This window comes from Hemicordylus capensis, chromosome 3 (genome assembly GCF_027244095.1).
Source record: "Hemicordylus capensis ecotype Gifberg chromosome 3, rHemCap1.1.pri, whole genome shotgun sequence".
Classification (NCBI taxonomy): Eukaryota; Metazoa; Chordata; class Lepidosauria; order Squamata; family Cordylidae; genus Hemicordylus; species Hemicordylus capensis.
Genome location: NC_069659.1, coordinates 273,223,168 through 273,239,241, shown reverse-complemented (window position 1 = coordinate 273,239,241; position 16,074 = coordinate 273,223,168). Strand labels below are relative to the sequence as shown.

Here is a 16,074-nt window from a genome sequence, read left to right as displayed (position 1 = left end):
GTTACATTTATTTTTGTTGCTGTTTCCTGCTGGTCCTCCTTAAACTCAATGTAGCAAGATTTCCAGTGGGGTATGGTGAGATGGTATGTGGCCCTTTAAATATATTGAATAGGTGTGTAGGTATGATCATATTTGGGTAATAAAAAACTTAGTCACTGTGGCAGTGCTCCCCACCCCACTAAAATATCTTCTATCTCTAGATAGATAGATACACACACACACACACTCACTCACAGCTGTGTTGGCCTCATATTAGTTATAAAGACTACAAATTGTAATCTGGTATTGCTTTTCCAAGGCTACAGTGATGAAAGGAAGAAGTCACCAAATCAGTTCTACCAAAAAATGTAGATTCTGTTCTCCACCTCCTGCCCCTCATGTGTGCAAACTGAGAAAAGTAGCTGAGTTGGCTAATCAGCAACTGGTCAGAATCCTCCTCCAGAGGGTTGTTTGTGCCACTAATGGCTCTTATCATTCTGTTTGTAGGTTGCCATGAATATTTTTTAAACAAACATCCATGCATCAGTCAATAAGGGAAGTTCAGGGCAAACATTCCAGAAAGTTGGAGGAAGAATGATCTTAGTTTTGTGACTGGGAAAATATACTATTGAGAATGGACTCAAATATAAGAGCACATGGCGCATATTCTTGCAGCACCACTGTAGTATTCCTGGTGGAGGTGGAAGAATTGCATGTTTGAATTGTCTTGCTCATGGAAATCTGGCACATCAGAGTAGAACTAGATTATGACCCTTTCTGATGTCCCACCTTTCCAAAAGTGCAGGTAACTTTTTACATGTGATAACATTTCCAAAGCTGCCTCCATACAAACTCGCCTTTGTATCCATATGCTTATCTAAATATTGTAATTTGATACTATCAAATTGACATGGGAGAAATTTACCTGGTCATAGAAGTGGTCGTTGCTAGAAATGGAAAGGAGAAATCATTCAACAAACCCACCAAAGAATTATCCATCTAAAACAGTCTTATCCTTCACTCTGTTTTGTGTGCCTTAATAGCTAATAGTTTGAGTATTCTTATTCGGCAAGGAATCTAGTTGATTTTCATTATTTGCAATACATTTTAATAGATTTAATAATTGTATAACTCTCTGAATACTTCTTCCCTTGAAAACAGAATTTATTTGCCTTTGGTGATATTGATGGAGCTGGCATAAACGCAAAGCTACAGCACCCTTTAGGAGTAGCATGGGATAAGAGAAGAAGTCTGCTTTATATTGCAGATTCTTATAATCATAAGGTGAGCCTGCATAAATGTGCATTATTCAAAGCTATTTGGGGCAGAAATTGGTTTCCCTACCACTTGGGGTGCAGATATTCAGTAGTTAAACGATATCAATTCTGGAAGTTATTTTGCTTTATATTTTCTTTGTCACAGATTAGTTGCTGAAGAGACCTTTGAAAATGTATATAGTGCCTGCTAGAATTAGTAAGTCTAAATTTCCATGTGGTGATATGGACTCCTAGCATAAAAATATTTGTATTGAGGTTGTAAAGCACCATGGGGTCAATGGACAAAAGGCAGTATATAAATCATTAAATAAATAAATAAATAAAACTCATCTTCAGTGAATATGAAGCAGTATTTTATTAAATCACCTGCCCCTCTTTTTTCCTTCTCCTCCTCTGCAGAAATTTCAATAAAGTTTTTTGAAATCTATATATATATATCAAAAATGCTTAAGGAAGTGACTTTCTTGTTTTCTGTAACAAAAAACCGACAAGCACTTGGTACAAATAATCCTTCATACTGCTAGTAAATAACACTTGGATGCCTGACTCTTTCTGGCCTGCAATGCTGTATCCAAGAAACAAGTTTGTATTTCCTACTAACAGAATGCTAGTCATCATAGCGGGGAAGAGACAGGTGGCAGAAGAGGAGACAGTAGCAGGAGTAGGCTGATATACTGTAAAAAGATACATAGGATTTCTCTTGATGAAAGCCAGAGCACTCAGGTAAGGCAGGTGCAAGAATATTCTAGGTTCAGTACTTTACTTTTTATTATAGGATTGAGTGGCTGCCCTTCACATATAGGAGACAAAGTAAATGGGCTCACTTAGGAATACTGTTGAGATGGGGTTTAAATCTGCATCGTACCCTTGCTGTCTGCAATTCCCTATGAAGGTATAATCCTGCCATCAATGCCCTTTCTGATCTATTTTCTCTGGAAAACTTCATAGGAATCCTTGAGAACAGCCTTTCCACGCAGCCTCATTGCTTTGTACATTGTACAGCCTCATTGCTTTTTTGATTTCTTGGTTCTTCCCAGAATGTGATAGGAAGACAAAATTCCCAGGGCGGACTTTTGTTTGTTGTTTGATTCCATATATGTAAATGGTGGTTCAGTGTTGATGATAAAAGCACATTTATGGTTTCAGCATCGTAACTGTAAAAAAAACTACTGTAAAAAAGCTTTTCGGTATGTGGGATTCAAGCATTAAGCATAGGAACATAGGAAAAAATCAGGAATTTGCCATATTCTGAATCAGACAGTTAGTACATTTGGCTTAGCATTGTCAACACTGACTGGCAGTGGCTCTCCAGTCAGTGTTGGCACTGACTAGCAGCCAGCTCTCCAGGATTTCAGACAGGAAGCGTTCCCTGTCCTAACTGGAGATGCCGTGGATTTAACCTGGAAACATCTGCATGCAAAGCATATATGCTGCACTGAATTACAGACCCTCCCCAAGCAGGAGCAAAAGAGTGTTTACTGCCATCTGAACATGCAGCAGGTTGCTGTAACCAGTCTCAACTGAGGGCATGTACAGTTGTCAATGCAAATTTATTACATATTATATTTTATGTGTATCCATTAGGCATTTTGTTTGTTCATATTAAAGACATGTGAAGCCGTCTGAGGGCCAGACTTCTCCTATGCTGAGACATCAGAGTTTTCCATTGTGCAAGCAGATTTTATTAATTATTATTATTATTGCAATCTGCCCTTCCTTCTGTTGCCACCTGTTCCTCCTAAAACTATGTTCCTGAGGGTCCCCCTACAGAAGGAAGGGGAGAACTGCAAAAAGTCACGCACACCCTTCCTGTATAGAAAATACTGGTGCATTGATCTAGGGTTAGTCTGGAAGTCAGCCAGTATAAAGTTGCTGCTGTGATTATCATCATTCTTGCCAGCTCTGATTAGTACCTATTTCTGCTTTATATTAGTGGATAGCTAATTTCCCCCCACTTTAGATTCTGATTAGTGTTTTGGGAAATCTTGAAATTACTCTGTGTTATAAACTTCCTGATTATGCAAGCATTGAATATTCAGTCTCTATGGTGATTCAAGTTGGGTTCTTAAACTATGATCTTAAACTCACAAACTGCTTCTGAAAATGTTTACTTTAGTGCTCAAAAATTCAGTATTCTCTTGTATGATTTACAAAGTTCCCTGTGTCTTGCTTTGTTTCTTTCACTAGATTAAATTTGTGGATCCCAAAATGAAGAATTGTGCAACATTGGCAGGTACAGGAGAAGCAAGCAATGTTATTGGTTCCAGCTTCACCACATCATCTTTTAATGAACCTGGAGGCCTATGTGTCGAAGAAAAAGAGTGTTTGCTCTATATTGCAGACACAAACAATCATCAAATTAAAGTGCTAGATTTAGAGACCAAAATTGTTTCATTGGTAAGCCTGCTTATATATATAACACTATTTGGCAGTTTTTACTCAAGATAAATTATGGTTGATTGTCTTTCATCAAATCTCCTAACGCTACTGTCTGAATGGCATGAAACATAGCAGTAAGTGCATTCTTATGCTGTTTTATAATCTGGCAAACAGAACAGCTTTTGTGTTAAGGATATCCTGTCCTGTTAGGCTTAAAATAAATGTTCCATCTGTTTTAAGAGGTTGGAAAGGACACTGAAGCAATTAGAGTAAGCAGAGACTGAGAAACTTCATATTCCAGAACTTTGGATATGGGAAGCATGATTAAGTTCCAACTCAATCCGAGTGGCATTGGCCACCATACATTTTTCTTTATCCCACCGAGTCCTATAAAGTTGGCCCCTGTTTATGGGTGTCTTGTGAAGACAAATATTTTAAGCATTTTCCACATGTTTATATGTGTTGTTTCAAATAGCCTCTCTGATCTCAGTCCTTACTGAGCTAGCAGACTCCAGCAGCAGCAGGGAGACCATCAGAAGAATTGTGCTTTTGCTGTGGAAAATGTCAGCATCCCACTTGCACCAGATTTTCCTCCACTGAAGTTTCCTCTACTGCTGGTACTGCTCTCACTACCACTTAAGTCACTGGGAATCAGGAGTTTTCTTTTGCTAGGGATTGCATAGTGCCTTAAAGTGGGGCTGGCGGGGCTGTGTTTGGATTAATCTAGTAAAGCTGAGGATGAGAGCAATTCCTGAAAAATTACCCATTCCAAATCCCCTCTAAATTTTAGGTCCAGTTCATAATGGGCTTGCTTCAGTGCCAGACTTCCTCTTTGTTGGACGTTCCCTTGTACTAGGGATGGCATCAGAGAGGTTTCATGACAATAGAGAGGTCAGTCTTAAAGCATCATTTCCCAGCAGAAATCTTGCAAATCATAGTTTTTCCCATTTTCCTGGCTCAATAAACTAAACCAGCGGGAAATGAGGCTTCCAGCACCAACGGATACTTCATTGCTACCAGGAAGCCTGGAAACTTAAGGAAAAGGTTTCTACCATTGTCGGCCCTACTTGCTATTTGCAATTAAGTTTAGTGGGGGAAACAGTGAAGGTAGGGGTTGCATACTGCCTTCAGGGCGCCTCTGAAAGATCCCGGACTTCTCAAGAAAGTTCAGAAAGATAAAAGGGAGAAAAAAGAGAAATGAGTTTGTCCATCACTATAGCAAGCACTATTGGGTACATCATCAACTGCCTCATCTGGATGTTGCAGTGATTACTCTGGATGCACTTTTCAGCAACCCAAAATACAGACTTGTTTTTGCCATGTTTTCTGGGTAACTGTAGTTGAAGGAACCTGGCACATGCCAGCATGCTGAGATAACCTCATGCACAAACACTTGCAGACATACCACCCCAGCCTGGTTGCAAAAAAGGTGTTTGTAAAGAGCAAGGACAGTATTGGCTCTTCTCCATCCTATCACAGTCATCTCATTGACTTGCTTTAGTGATTGCTGATGAGGTCAGTGAAGCTTCCAGATCAGCATCTGCAGCTCTGAGCATATTGTTACTGGTATGGCAACAAGTTCTTAAACATTGATTAGTGGTGGCTGTGCATTGGATTGCATATTGCATTCCTGGAACTAATAGAAAGCCATCCCCCCACCACCTCTCCAGAAACTTGTATATTGGAACACATTGTTCTGAAAGTGTGAACAAATGTGCAGTTCGTGTCAGGTAGCCCCCAAGGTGAGGATCAAGTTCCCAACCCTCGTCTTCAATTCTCCTTAACCTCCCAAACAATGAAGAACTTTGAAATGCTCAGGAGCACCCACATATCTGATTGATACTGAGGGTGAGAATCTGTTGCACCACTACCACATAAATACAGAACAATAGCCAGCTTAGCCCAGCAGTTCCTTTGACTTGGCAGTCATCTATCCCCAGCCTGCTGGGGGTTCGAGTCCCGCGGGTGCTGTCTGACCTTCTTTTGGGAGAGGAGAACTGGTCTTGTAGTAGCAAGCATGACTTCTCCCCTTAGCTAAGCAGGGTCCACCCTGGTTGCATATGAAAATAAGACCACATGTGAGCACTGTAAGATATTCCCCTCAGGGGATGGAGCCGCTCTGGGAAGAGCAGAAGGTTTCAAGTTCCCTCCCTGACTTCTCCAAGACAGGGCTGAGAGAGATTCCTGCCTGCAACCTTGGAGAAGCTGCTGCTAGTCTGTGAAGACAATACTGAGCTAGATAGACCAATGGTCTGACACAGTATATGGCAGCTTCCTATGTTCCTATGAGAATGATTAAATGAAATCCGTGTAATTTGAAACCATAAGACCTTAAGACAGATCCTAGGCCTACTCAAGCACTGTAAATCATTTAATTTCTCAGTGGCTTTAGAAATGCCAAGCTCTGCAGTGTTAGGGCTGAGCTGCTAACACTAAGTAACAACTTTATCCTGTATAAGTTTCCTTATGGGCAACTATATATAACGTAGTCCCCAGGATGAAGAACTGGAACTGGATCAAGATCCATAAGAATGGGTACTGTGCCTGCGCAGGACCCTCGTGGTAGAATGCTGCAGTTCATCAAGGTGACGGAGCCTCCCCTCCACACCTACAGCATGCTGTTTAAAGGTGGGCCAGGCATCTTGTTCTTCAGTTCTTTTCCAACCACTGTTGCATTCAGTCCCCGGGCTGTTGCTCCTCATTAGTCAAAGTGAGTTTGACTATTTAGTCAAAGTCTTCATGTGAGTTCATCTATTAAAAAAACAAAAAACAACAGGCTGTTAATTTCGGTATTTGGCTTGGGAACGGCTTCCAGACTTCGGCGTTAATACAACCTTTGAACGGACCTAAACTATGATTTTGGATAACCCTAACATGGCTGAAGAGAAATGGACTTTCAAGAAGTGCAAAGGCTGTAATGCCAGACTTCCCTTGAAAGACCTCCATGATCTATGTCTAGTTTGTTTAGGAGAGGAGCACAATGTCTCCTCTTGCAAGATATGCTTGTCATTTTCTAAGCAGACTCGAAAAAATCGGACTTTGCGGCTTTGCACCACCATTTATGACGAGGTGTTAAGCCCTTCGACGCTGGGAGAACCCTGCCTTGCAACTTCAACATCGGCTTCTAAAGACTTGGTGTTGACTCCTAAGCCGACTTCCTTGAAACCATCACAACTGTCAACATCAACCACTATTAAAAGCCCTAAAGCCCTTTAGAAGTCAACTCCTACTTCGACACTGGGACATTCAAAGTTGAAGGGAAAGCATTCAAGATTAGATACTCGTTCGTCTTCTCCACACCCTAAGAAGTCAAAGACTGTGGACTTAACAAAAGAAAGAACGCCATTCCCCATCCAGTCTACAAAGCTTGCCACCCAAATCCTCAGCAACAGCAGTTAAGACTGACCGCCACCGCTCAACATTTAAAACCGTGACATCGAGGAAGGAGACATGACTGGCATCAGAGAAACCACTCAATGTCGACAGCTCTTCAACACAGACAGTGTCGATGTCGAGGGCTCATTCTCTGTCTCCAGCCCCCACTCCAGTCGACTCTTCGGCCCCATCAACACCTAATCAACATCGAAAATCTCCATCGGTGTTGACATGCCTTCCATTGACACTGGCTATGCAAGTTCCGATTTCCACTTTAAATACTCCAGTGTTGTCGGCATCAAGTTTGGTGTATCCACAATGCTAAGCCCCAATAACAACATTCTATGTCGAAGAAGAAGAGGACAGGGATGCCTTTTGGGATCCTACCACTGCCTGCACCTTGCTTTCCATACTGGATTCTGAGTCAAGCACTCCTTTGACATTGGCATTTAAAGGTTTTCCTCCACAATACTCTGATTTGGAAACTCCTAAGGAATCGGTTACGGCTCGATCGTTTGACCAGCACATTCCAGCACCATGTGTTATGTCTGCTGCCACAGGCCCATCTTCATGGCATTCATGTGGCTTCGTGCATTCATCAGCCGCAGAGGCAACTCTTGCATCGGCAACTCTGGGGACCAGGTCCCCTGGCTTATCTTATAATTTTCAAGAGGAACAACCCTTGAGATCCTTGCAACCAAAGTCTTACTTGCCTCTGGCAGCTGCTATGACTCCAGTTCAGATTGTGCAATCTCTAGCTTGAGGTGATGGCCCAGCCTTACCGGTTAAACCCACTATGCAAAGTTTTTCTGTTGCAACGCAGACGGTTGCCTGGCCACCTGTAAAGCTCGTGATGAATATGACCACTCAAACTTTTCAAAGGCACTGATATGGGGTCTCAGACTCTATTCTAGCACCACAAGAAAAAGTTACTGAGTCCCAGAAGTACGTGCCGCCACCATCAGCTCGCTCACCTTCTGAGCATCACGGCTCTTCTGATTTTGAGTCTGACCCTGATGATTCAGAAGACTTGGCCAATCCTCCTACCGACATGCTTCCAGCCACACATGTTTTGTCTAATGAAGAAATGAAGGCTTCTCACCATCACATTACGGAGATGACAGCAGCTCTGGGACTTGATCTCAAGTCTGAGCTAGCCACTATAGATAACCCTGTTTATAATTTTATGATAAAATCTCAGTCATTTCAACCTGTGGTGCTTCCAGTTCTCCCAGTCATTTCTAGAGCTGCTAGGTCTGTGTGGGAGGTGATCCATGCTACAACATGCTACCCCACTTCTAAACATCTAGGAAGTTTGTATCAGATTCAGGAAAAAGACAATGAATACCTTATGAAGCATCCTGCTCCAAATTCCCTGTTTATTGATTGCACCCGCTCCTCTTCTAAGACAGGTCGTTGCCACACTACATCTGCAGACATAGAGGAGAGAAAAATTGACATTTGAGGTAGAAAAATCTACTCCACTGTGTGTCTATCCATTAAGATAGCAAACTATTTGGCTTGCACTGTTAAATATAACCATGGCATATGGGAGGCTCTTCAAAATTATCTGGATGTCATCTCCCTGGAAGAATCTAAGAAAAAATTCCAACAGACACTGAATAAATCAGTGGCACTTACTCGCTAGCAATTGAGTACTGCCAAACACCTGGCTGAGGCAGAATTGTGTTCCTTGGCTGCTGCAATCTCTCTGAGGAAGCATGTCTGGCTTCGCTCCACCAATTACAGGGTGACATGAAAGACAAAATAAGTCATAAGCGCACTTATCAGAGCAAATGGAAATCTAATCAGTCCCAACGTACAAAACAAGTAGAGCCTCAAAAGCATCTTTGAGGTTCAAGTCGACCCGCTGTCACCACAACACTCCTCTTCTTTCCCATCACTGGCAGTTTTAACATCTTGGCATGCAAGGGACAACACCAAACTCACAAACTCTATATTCTTAACGGTGACCAACATCAGGCTGGCAGACCATGCTCCCGCATGGCACCACATAACATTGGACCACCGGGTCCTGAAGATTATAACTTTGGGGTATTCCATAGATTGATTGATTGATTGATTGATTGATTGATTTATTTATTTATTTATTTATTTATTTATTTATTTATTTGGTGCATTTTTATACTGCCCTAACCCAAGGTCTCAGGGCGGTTCACAACAATTAAAAACAAAACATTAAAATCAATTAAATATTAAAAACAGCTTAAAATAAATAAATAATCCAAAATTTAAAAAGTTACAAAGTTAAAAAGCTAACTTTCAAGATGATTCCAAGATTCATCTTCAAGATGATTCCAGAGTTTACGGAGGTGAGGTTCACTTAACCCTCCCTGGCATCACTGGCAGAGGTGAAGGAGCTGTTAGCAAAAGGAGCTATCAACCCGGTGCAGTGGGTACAAAGGCAGGTTTTTACTTCTGCTATTTTCTGATCCCAAAGAGGGATGGCAGGATTTGACCCATCATGGATCTACACCATCTGAACAAACATGTCTGTCTGCAAAAATTCTGCATGATAGCGTTACAAGAGATCTTACCTCTTCTCTATCAGGAGAACTGGCTTGTGACGCTGGATCTCAAAGACGCATATTTCTACATTGGCATCAGATCACAACACAGGAGATATCAGGTTTGCTGTAGGAAACCAAGTGTACCAATACACAGTCTTACCCTTCGACCGCACCCAGGTTATTTACCAAATGCATGCCTGCGGTGCTGGCCTACCTACGGACCCAAGGTATCTCGGTCTATCCATACTTGGACAACTGGCTCCTGACTTCCAGAGACAGAGAAGAGTTACATTCTCAGCTAAAGTAAGTTTTATCTCTCCTCCAAGACTTGGGAATCCAATTCAAAAAAGTCCAAACTGGAGTCAGTTCATGTAATCAACTACGTTGGAGCAGTCCTAGACACAGGCGCCAAGAAAGCATACTTACCTCGGGAGTGTTTCCATTGCATAAGGGATCTGGTACTCGATTTCCAACAACACCCATCTCTACCGGCCCAACTCATTCAAAGGTTCCTGAGACATGGCATCCTGCAACACAGTGGTGCGGTATGCCTGCTTAAAAATGTGCAAGTTACAACTTTGGTTTCTGTCGGTCTTCCGCCCAAATGTGGACAACCAGTGCCTGCATCTAGTGATCCCAGATGAGATTCTATGCTAACTTACCTGGTGGTCGATGGGCAAGAATCTTATGGAAGGGGTTCCTTTTCAGATATTGTCACCCTCTGTCTGGTTAACAACAGACAGTTCTCTGCTGGGCTGGGGGGCCCACTGTGGAAAACATCAGATTCAGGGCAAGTGGACCCCTCAACAGGCACAGTTTCATATCAGTTTCCTGGAACTGCTGGCTGTCTTCAAACCAATGAAAGCCTTCCTGCCGCTTCTACAGGGGAGAGTCGTACAAGTGCGGTTAGACAATACCACTGCTCATCAACTATCGGGGAGGGACAGGGTCCCGGTCTCTTTGTGCACTCAGCCTGCAACTATGGCATTGATGCATCAGGTCTACCCAATAGCCATCCACATAAAGGGCCTGGACAACATTCTGGCGAATGACTTAAGTCGAAATTTCCCACACTAACAACAACACAAATGGGAAATCAAGACAGATTATATTTCACCTCTCTTCACAAGTTGGATAACACCAACTGTAGATCTCTTTGCCACCTTGGGGAACACAGAGTGCACTTGTTTCTGCTCCAGGGCAGGTCACGACCCGAAATCACTGGGGGACACCTTCCATTTGGACTGGCAGCAGGAGATCCCGTATATGTTTCTGCCGCGACCACTGATCAGCCGAGTTTTACCCACCTTCTGACTGCTCCTACATCATGTATCCTGCTGACTCCATGGTGGCCAAGGCAACCATGGTTTCCACAGGTACTCAAGCTGTCAACAAACCAGTCTACCACAAGAGGTGGATCTCTTGACACTAGGCCATAGCAACGTCCTGCATCCAGACATTCTCACTTTCCATCTAACAGCATGGTGCATCGGCTTTTGATAAAATCCTACTTAACCAAAGGAAGTCTTCCGCCAGGCGAAATTACCTTAGTAAGTGGCTTTGTTTCAGAGCTTATACAAGGACGCATGGATTTCAACCTAGACAAGCCACAATCAAGGATGTGCTCCTCTACTTGACTAATCTAAAATCACATGGGTTGGCTAATGTATCTTTAAAGGTGCATCTAGCAGCGCCCTCTTCAAAACATTTGGGCTGTGATAGGAAGACTCACTTTTCACACAAAGATAGTAAGGCTTTCCTGAAAGGCCTCATGAATTTGTATCTGCCTATTTGCACTCCTGTCGAACCATGGAGCATATCCTTGGTCCTTTCGGCTTTAACAGAGGCCCCTTTGGGACCAATGAGTTGTGCATCTATCAAGCTAGTGAATTTAAAAACTGTCTTCTTGCTTGCCCTAACTGCGGCCAAATGCGTTAGTGAATTGACAGCATTGTGGATTGATTCGCCGTACACCAGAACCTATGTGATAAAGTGCTAATGTGTATGGACCTGGTCTTTTTACCCAAGGTAGTGTCCAACTTCTGCCTCAACCAGGACATTGTTCTCCCTACATTCTTCAGGGATCTATCTTCACATTTAGAACATGCAGTGCAGTCCTTGAATGTGCAGAGGGCACTTTTATATTACCTGGACTGCACTAAGGACTTCAGATCCACCAAGCGGTTTTGGGTTTGTTTGTTTTTTGTTATATAGAAGGGCTCTGTGAGAGGCTCCTGCATTCCAAGACAAAGAATGTCCAGATGACTAGTTGAACCGATTATGCTGACCTACAAGTCATAGAACATGCAACCGCCTGAAGCAATCAATGCCCACTCTACCCTTGCCTTTGCTTCTTCAGCTGCACACCTATCAGGGGTAACCTTTGTGGACATCTGTAAAGCTGCAACTTGGTCCACTGAGTTACCTTTCATCAAGCATTATGCCATAGATGTGCACTCTGCTGCTGGGGCAAGCTTCAGGAGAAGCCCTAGAAAAGGAATAAAGCATTCTTGCAGTGTCTTATTCATGGCTTCTGGAATGGCTTCAGGCCATCACAGTATAATTTTATACATCACAATGTAACTTTTGCATAATTATTTTTATGAAATGTGAAAAGCAATTTTAGCCTCCACTAACTAAGCATCACAGAAAAACAATAATGACAGTGGACAACATCTGGACTAACACAGCATGTGTGTAGCAGTGCATATTCCAGACTACAACTGTCCTGCTGTTTGAGTGTCGGAAGGGATATTTTTCAACAATTTATCCTTCCCTTCAAAATCCACTGTGCATTACCAGAATATGTCCCTGAAGGTCAGAGACAGGTCAATCATGTAAAATTTTCAGTATCTAGAATGAATAGTAGATCTCTTATCCTCCTAAACACTTGGATTTAACAACTATTGGAGCTGGGTATCTATTTAGACTATAAAGCACATGCATCTAAACAAGTCAAAATTGCTAAAAGAAGTAATACTTATCTACTCTTTGTTTGTCATGCAAGCTAATAAATAGTCTAGAGAATTGTAAACTATGCCAGATTCTGGAAAATCTTACTCCTTAATAGTAACTTGTAACAAACATCTTTTGATTATAAAGCATGATTATTCGTGTCATTTTACAAAAAAACAACAAAAACTCTGAGTGAGCAGAACACAGAGTCTCTCAGTAAATAAGACAAGTTCTCTCTCTCTCTCTCTCTCACTCTGTATGTGTGTGTGTTTCAATCTAATCCAGCCACTTCAGAATTTGCAGACTGATGGATTAATCACATGTTTACTGCACATCCAATCCCCCTCATTTGTACTAAACTTGGAAGTTGTGCATATATGGAGCTCCTATAAGTTCTTTCACATCCCCTGTGATGTTGTGGGCTCAGCTCCCTATATGCATCCCCACTGCATGAGGAAAGCTGTCCCTGGTGTTTTAGTGAAGGGTGGAGCTTGTGCTTGTCAGGAGTTCTGTGTGGGGAAGGGCTGAGGGATTTAGATAGATAGCAAAGTAGTGTGATTTGTCCTTGTGTACATCTGACCTTTTATTGTTTCATCTAAAAGGTAGTAGCTCTAACCACTCAGAAGAGGCTAGGTAGAACAAACCTAATTTATTTTGACTTCCTCTTGCTCAAGTGAAGTAGTTTGGTTTTCAGATGAAAAGGTAAAATTTCTGTATAGTAGAAGTATCTGCAAGTTGCTTTTCCAAGTCTTACAGTATGTACTTCAAAACAAAGGAACATGCCTTTATTTTCTCTCCCTTTTGACAGCTACCTCTTCTAAGTACCGAAACACTGGACACTGTAGATGCCTCACATGTGCAAAAGACTGATATGGCAAAATTACCAAAGCTGCCAAAATCTGCTCCAAATCTTCAGCTACCATCACTGATTGTAAGCCCGGGCCAGACACTCCACTTCATGTTAAAACTGAGCCTTCCTCCAGTTACCAAGCTGACTGAAGAAGCACCCAGTTCATGGTTTCTCTCAGCAGAAGGTAAAGAATCCCAGCTGTGATTAAAAGTGTACATATGCTGAGCCTTCCAACATTTTGTTGCTTTATTATACTGTACATTTATTTTGAAGGTAGTAAGCTTGTAACAATCAAAAGTGAGGGGAAGAATACAAAATTCCTCCTCTAGCTGTTAGGAGTCCTGGGTAGACTGCCACCATCCACTTTTTAATATGAGCAGATTCACCCTTCCAAGGGAATATTCTGGGAGAGTAAAGTGGAAAGCCCCGCGCTACAGGAAAGGCTTGGGCAGTCTTAGGCCTCCAGGTGTATGTGACTAGGGCAGGATCCAATAAGGAGTGACACTCTTTAACAAGGAATTATTAATATTTGGATGGATGATAAGGAAAACTGTAGAGGCATCGATAATCCCTGCTTCTATTCAAGTAAAACCCTTCCCCAGGAACTACAAAATCCATGCAGTCAGATCCAAGCACTTAAACGAGAATAAATTCCCTGACACATCTAGCTAAACTGGTCCCTATCCTTCCTACTTAGTTCCAGGTCAGGATCTTCCAGTTGATTCCCAGCCCAAGGCTGTTAGTCTCCCTTTCAGTAGTTGATCAGCAGTTGCTGATCAGACTTTCTTCAGAGGCCTCCAGGGAAGAACTGCACTTTAACACACACCTCCCCTACTCCTCTATAGGCTGTAAACCCTGCCCTTCACTCTGGATTGCTTTCTTATTGTGGAGATGCCCAACCTCTAAACAGTTACTCTAATTGAAGCCTAGTCTTCCCTCAAGCCTGACTATCACTACAAAGCAATATCCAAAAGCATAAATCAGTGCTGTATACATGATATCCTAATGATCTCAGAATGTTTGCATTTCAATCCAGACCTCACTTTCTAGCAGCTGCAGAGTCAGAAATTGACAAATGGTTGGATCCTAAGGACAGTTTGTGTACACAGAAGTCATTTTGTGGTGCAAGGGGAAATAGGGATGATTCTTCCAATCTCCCTTCCCTCTGCAGCCTCCTGCACCTCCCCAAAGTCTGTTCTGGGGATTGAGGAACTCACAGGAGCAGATTTTAAGAAGGTGTAGCAGACTGCAGAGGGAATGGAGGAGAGTGGCAAAAAATGCTGTTCTCCCCCTTCCACAGTAAAACTTTTATTTGCACAACCCTTTTCTAGGATCTTACCAAAGGTTGATGTAGCTTTTGCGGATAGTGGAGTGTTACCTAAATTTGATGTCAAATCTCTAAAAAGTGACTTCCAACCAGGTTCTCATCTGATCTACAGGGTTATATTCAAGTTGAAATTTTTATTGCAACATCAGAATGGATATGTGCCATTAATATATATCTTTTAATCCTTCAGACAAATAGGATATAAAAGTATTTAGTTTATCCAAAGTTTGTTTTATGGCTGAGCCTGTGTGAAAGGAATAAAATACTACATATGCTGGTGTAATAAATCTCGAAAATACTGATAGAATACTTTTCTTTTCCAGGCAGTGAATGGTTGCTTCATGAACAGAACATATTTGGAAAAATTGAGGACATTTCCAAACAACCTGTAATCCCACTGCAGATACCCATGAGCTGTCTGTCAGCTGAAGTTGTACTGTCAATCAAAGTGTGCCTTTATTACTGTAGCAAAGACAGCAGTGCATGTATGATGAAAGGAATCTCATTCAACCAGCCTTTAGATATAACCAATGCAAATCAAGGTAGCACAGCTCCAGTTGAGCTTATATACGCATTTAACTAAACCAAAGCAGCTTTTAAACTCCAGTTACTACTTTCTACTTCTTTTTTAATACAAGAAGACATGCTCATAGGGGTTTGTTGTTTTTTATTCCTGGACTTCCAACAGCATGTGGTGAATTCAGTTATGTAATTCAGTTCCAAAGTTCACCTTGAAAGCCTGCGGATAATGTCTGCAGTATGATTGATCAGATGAAATAGACAAGCCTACTGCTGAATCATGAAGAATGTAACATTTTAGCCCTTTACTTCTTTACAGGATAAGCAATAAATGCTAAAGTGGGTTAGGTCACTATGAATAGTGTGAAATCTTGATCAAGGATCCACAGTTTATAGAGTCTACATTTGAAAGTTTAGTTTTAATGCTGTAATGTTTATAAGAAACTTGCTCTTTGTATGGTCAAAGCTACCATGGGCTAAGCAAAAGCCTATGAATTTTATGCCTTTTCTTGAATACATAGTTGAAACACTGAACTTCTTGTTTCTCTGGCTTATAAACACTGTTTTCCCATCTTAAATTGAGGTATTTAAGAAACAAATGTCTTCTGAAATCCTAAAATGAGTATAGGTCTTTTTTTCCTGAAGGTCTGTTATATAAAACTAGTATTTATGCCTTATATGAAGAGCACATTTCTGTGAGAGGTCTAGTAGTAATAGTAGCAGAGCTGTTTGCATTATGAAGTAGAATCTACGTATCAGTAGCATCTTCTTTATATTTAAAAGCCTTAGGATGTATGTCACAAATCCTGTGGTACATGGCACATCTTGTGAGAGTTTTCCAGAGGAGAGAGAAGGCAATGGAGTAGGGCTGAGCAGCGGATG

The 16,074-nt window shown here is 41.7% G+C and overlaps 1 protein-coding gene and 1 long non-coding RNA gene across 8 annotated transcripts in view; one reads left to right on the top strand and one right to left on the bottom strand.

Moving 5' to 3' along the window:
• Positions 1 to 15,726, top strand: part of NHLRC2 (NHL repeat containing 2) — a 71,796-nt gene extending 56,070 nt beyond the window's left edge. For 2 of the 4 annotated variants that reach the window (XM_053312066.1, XM_053312063.1), the window contains 5 exons: positions 1,141 to 1,263; positions 1,860 to 1,979; positions 3,444 to 3,653; positions 13,305 to 13,530; positions 14,997 to 15,726. In XM_053312066.1, coding sequence (XP_053168041.1) covers positions 1,141 to 1,263; positions 1,860 to 1,979; positions 3,444 to 3,653; positions 13,305 to 13,530; positions 14,997 to 15,256 — 939 coding nt within the window. In that variant the 3' untranslated portion in view covers positions 15,257 to 15,726. The remainder of the gene's footprint in view (positions 1 to 1,140; positions 1,264 to 1,859; positions 1,980 to 3,443; positions 3,654 to 13,304; positions 13,531 to 14,996) is intronic. The other 2 variants (XM_053312064.1, XM_053312065.1) reach the window with 2 other exon arrangements.
• Positions 3,650 to 11,593, bottom strand: LOC128351960 (uncharacterized). 4 transcript variants are annotated; one of them, XR_008320142.1, is made up of 8 exons: positions 10,659 to 11,593; positions 10,204 to 10,420; positions 9,968 to 10,068; positions 9,569 to 9,665; positions 8,652 to 8,739; positions 8,359 to 8,440; positions 7,985 to 8,086; positions 3,650 to 6,386 (listed from the first exon to the last, which is right to left on the bottom strand). It is a non-coding gene; the product is annotated as an uncharacterized LOC128351960 (long non-coding RNA). The 4 variants fall into 4 exon arrangements; XR_008320140.1 differs by having other exon boundaries at positions 8,652 to 9,665; XR_008320141.1 differs by having other exon boundaries at positions 8,652 to 10,068.
• Positions 15,727 to 16,074: the final 348 nt, after the last annotated feature.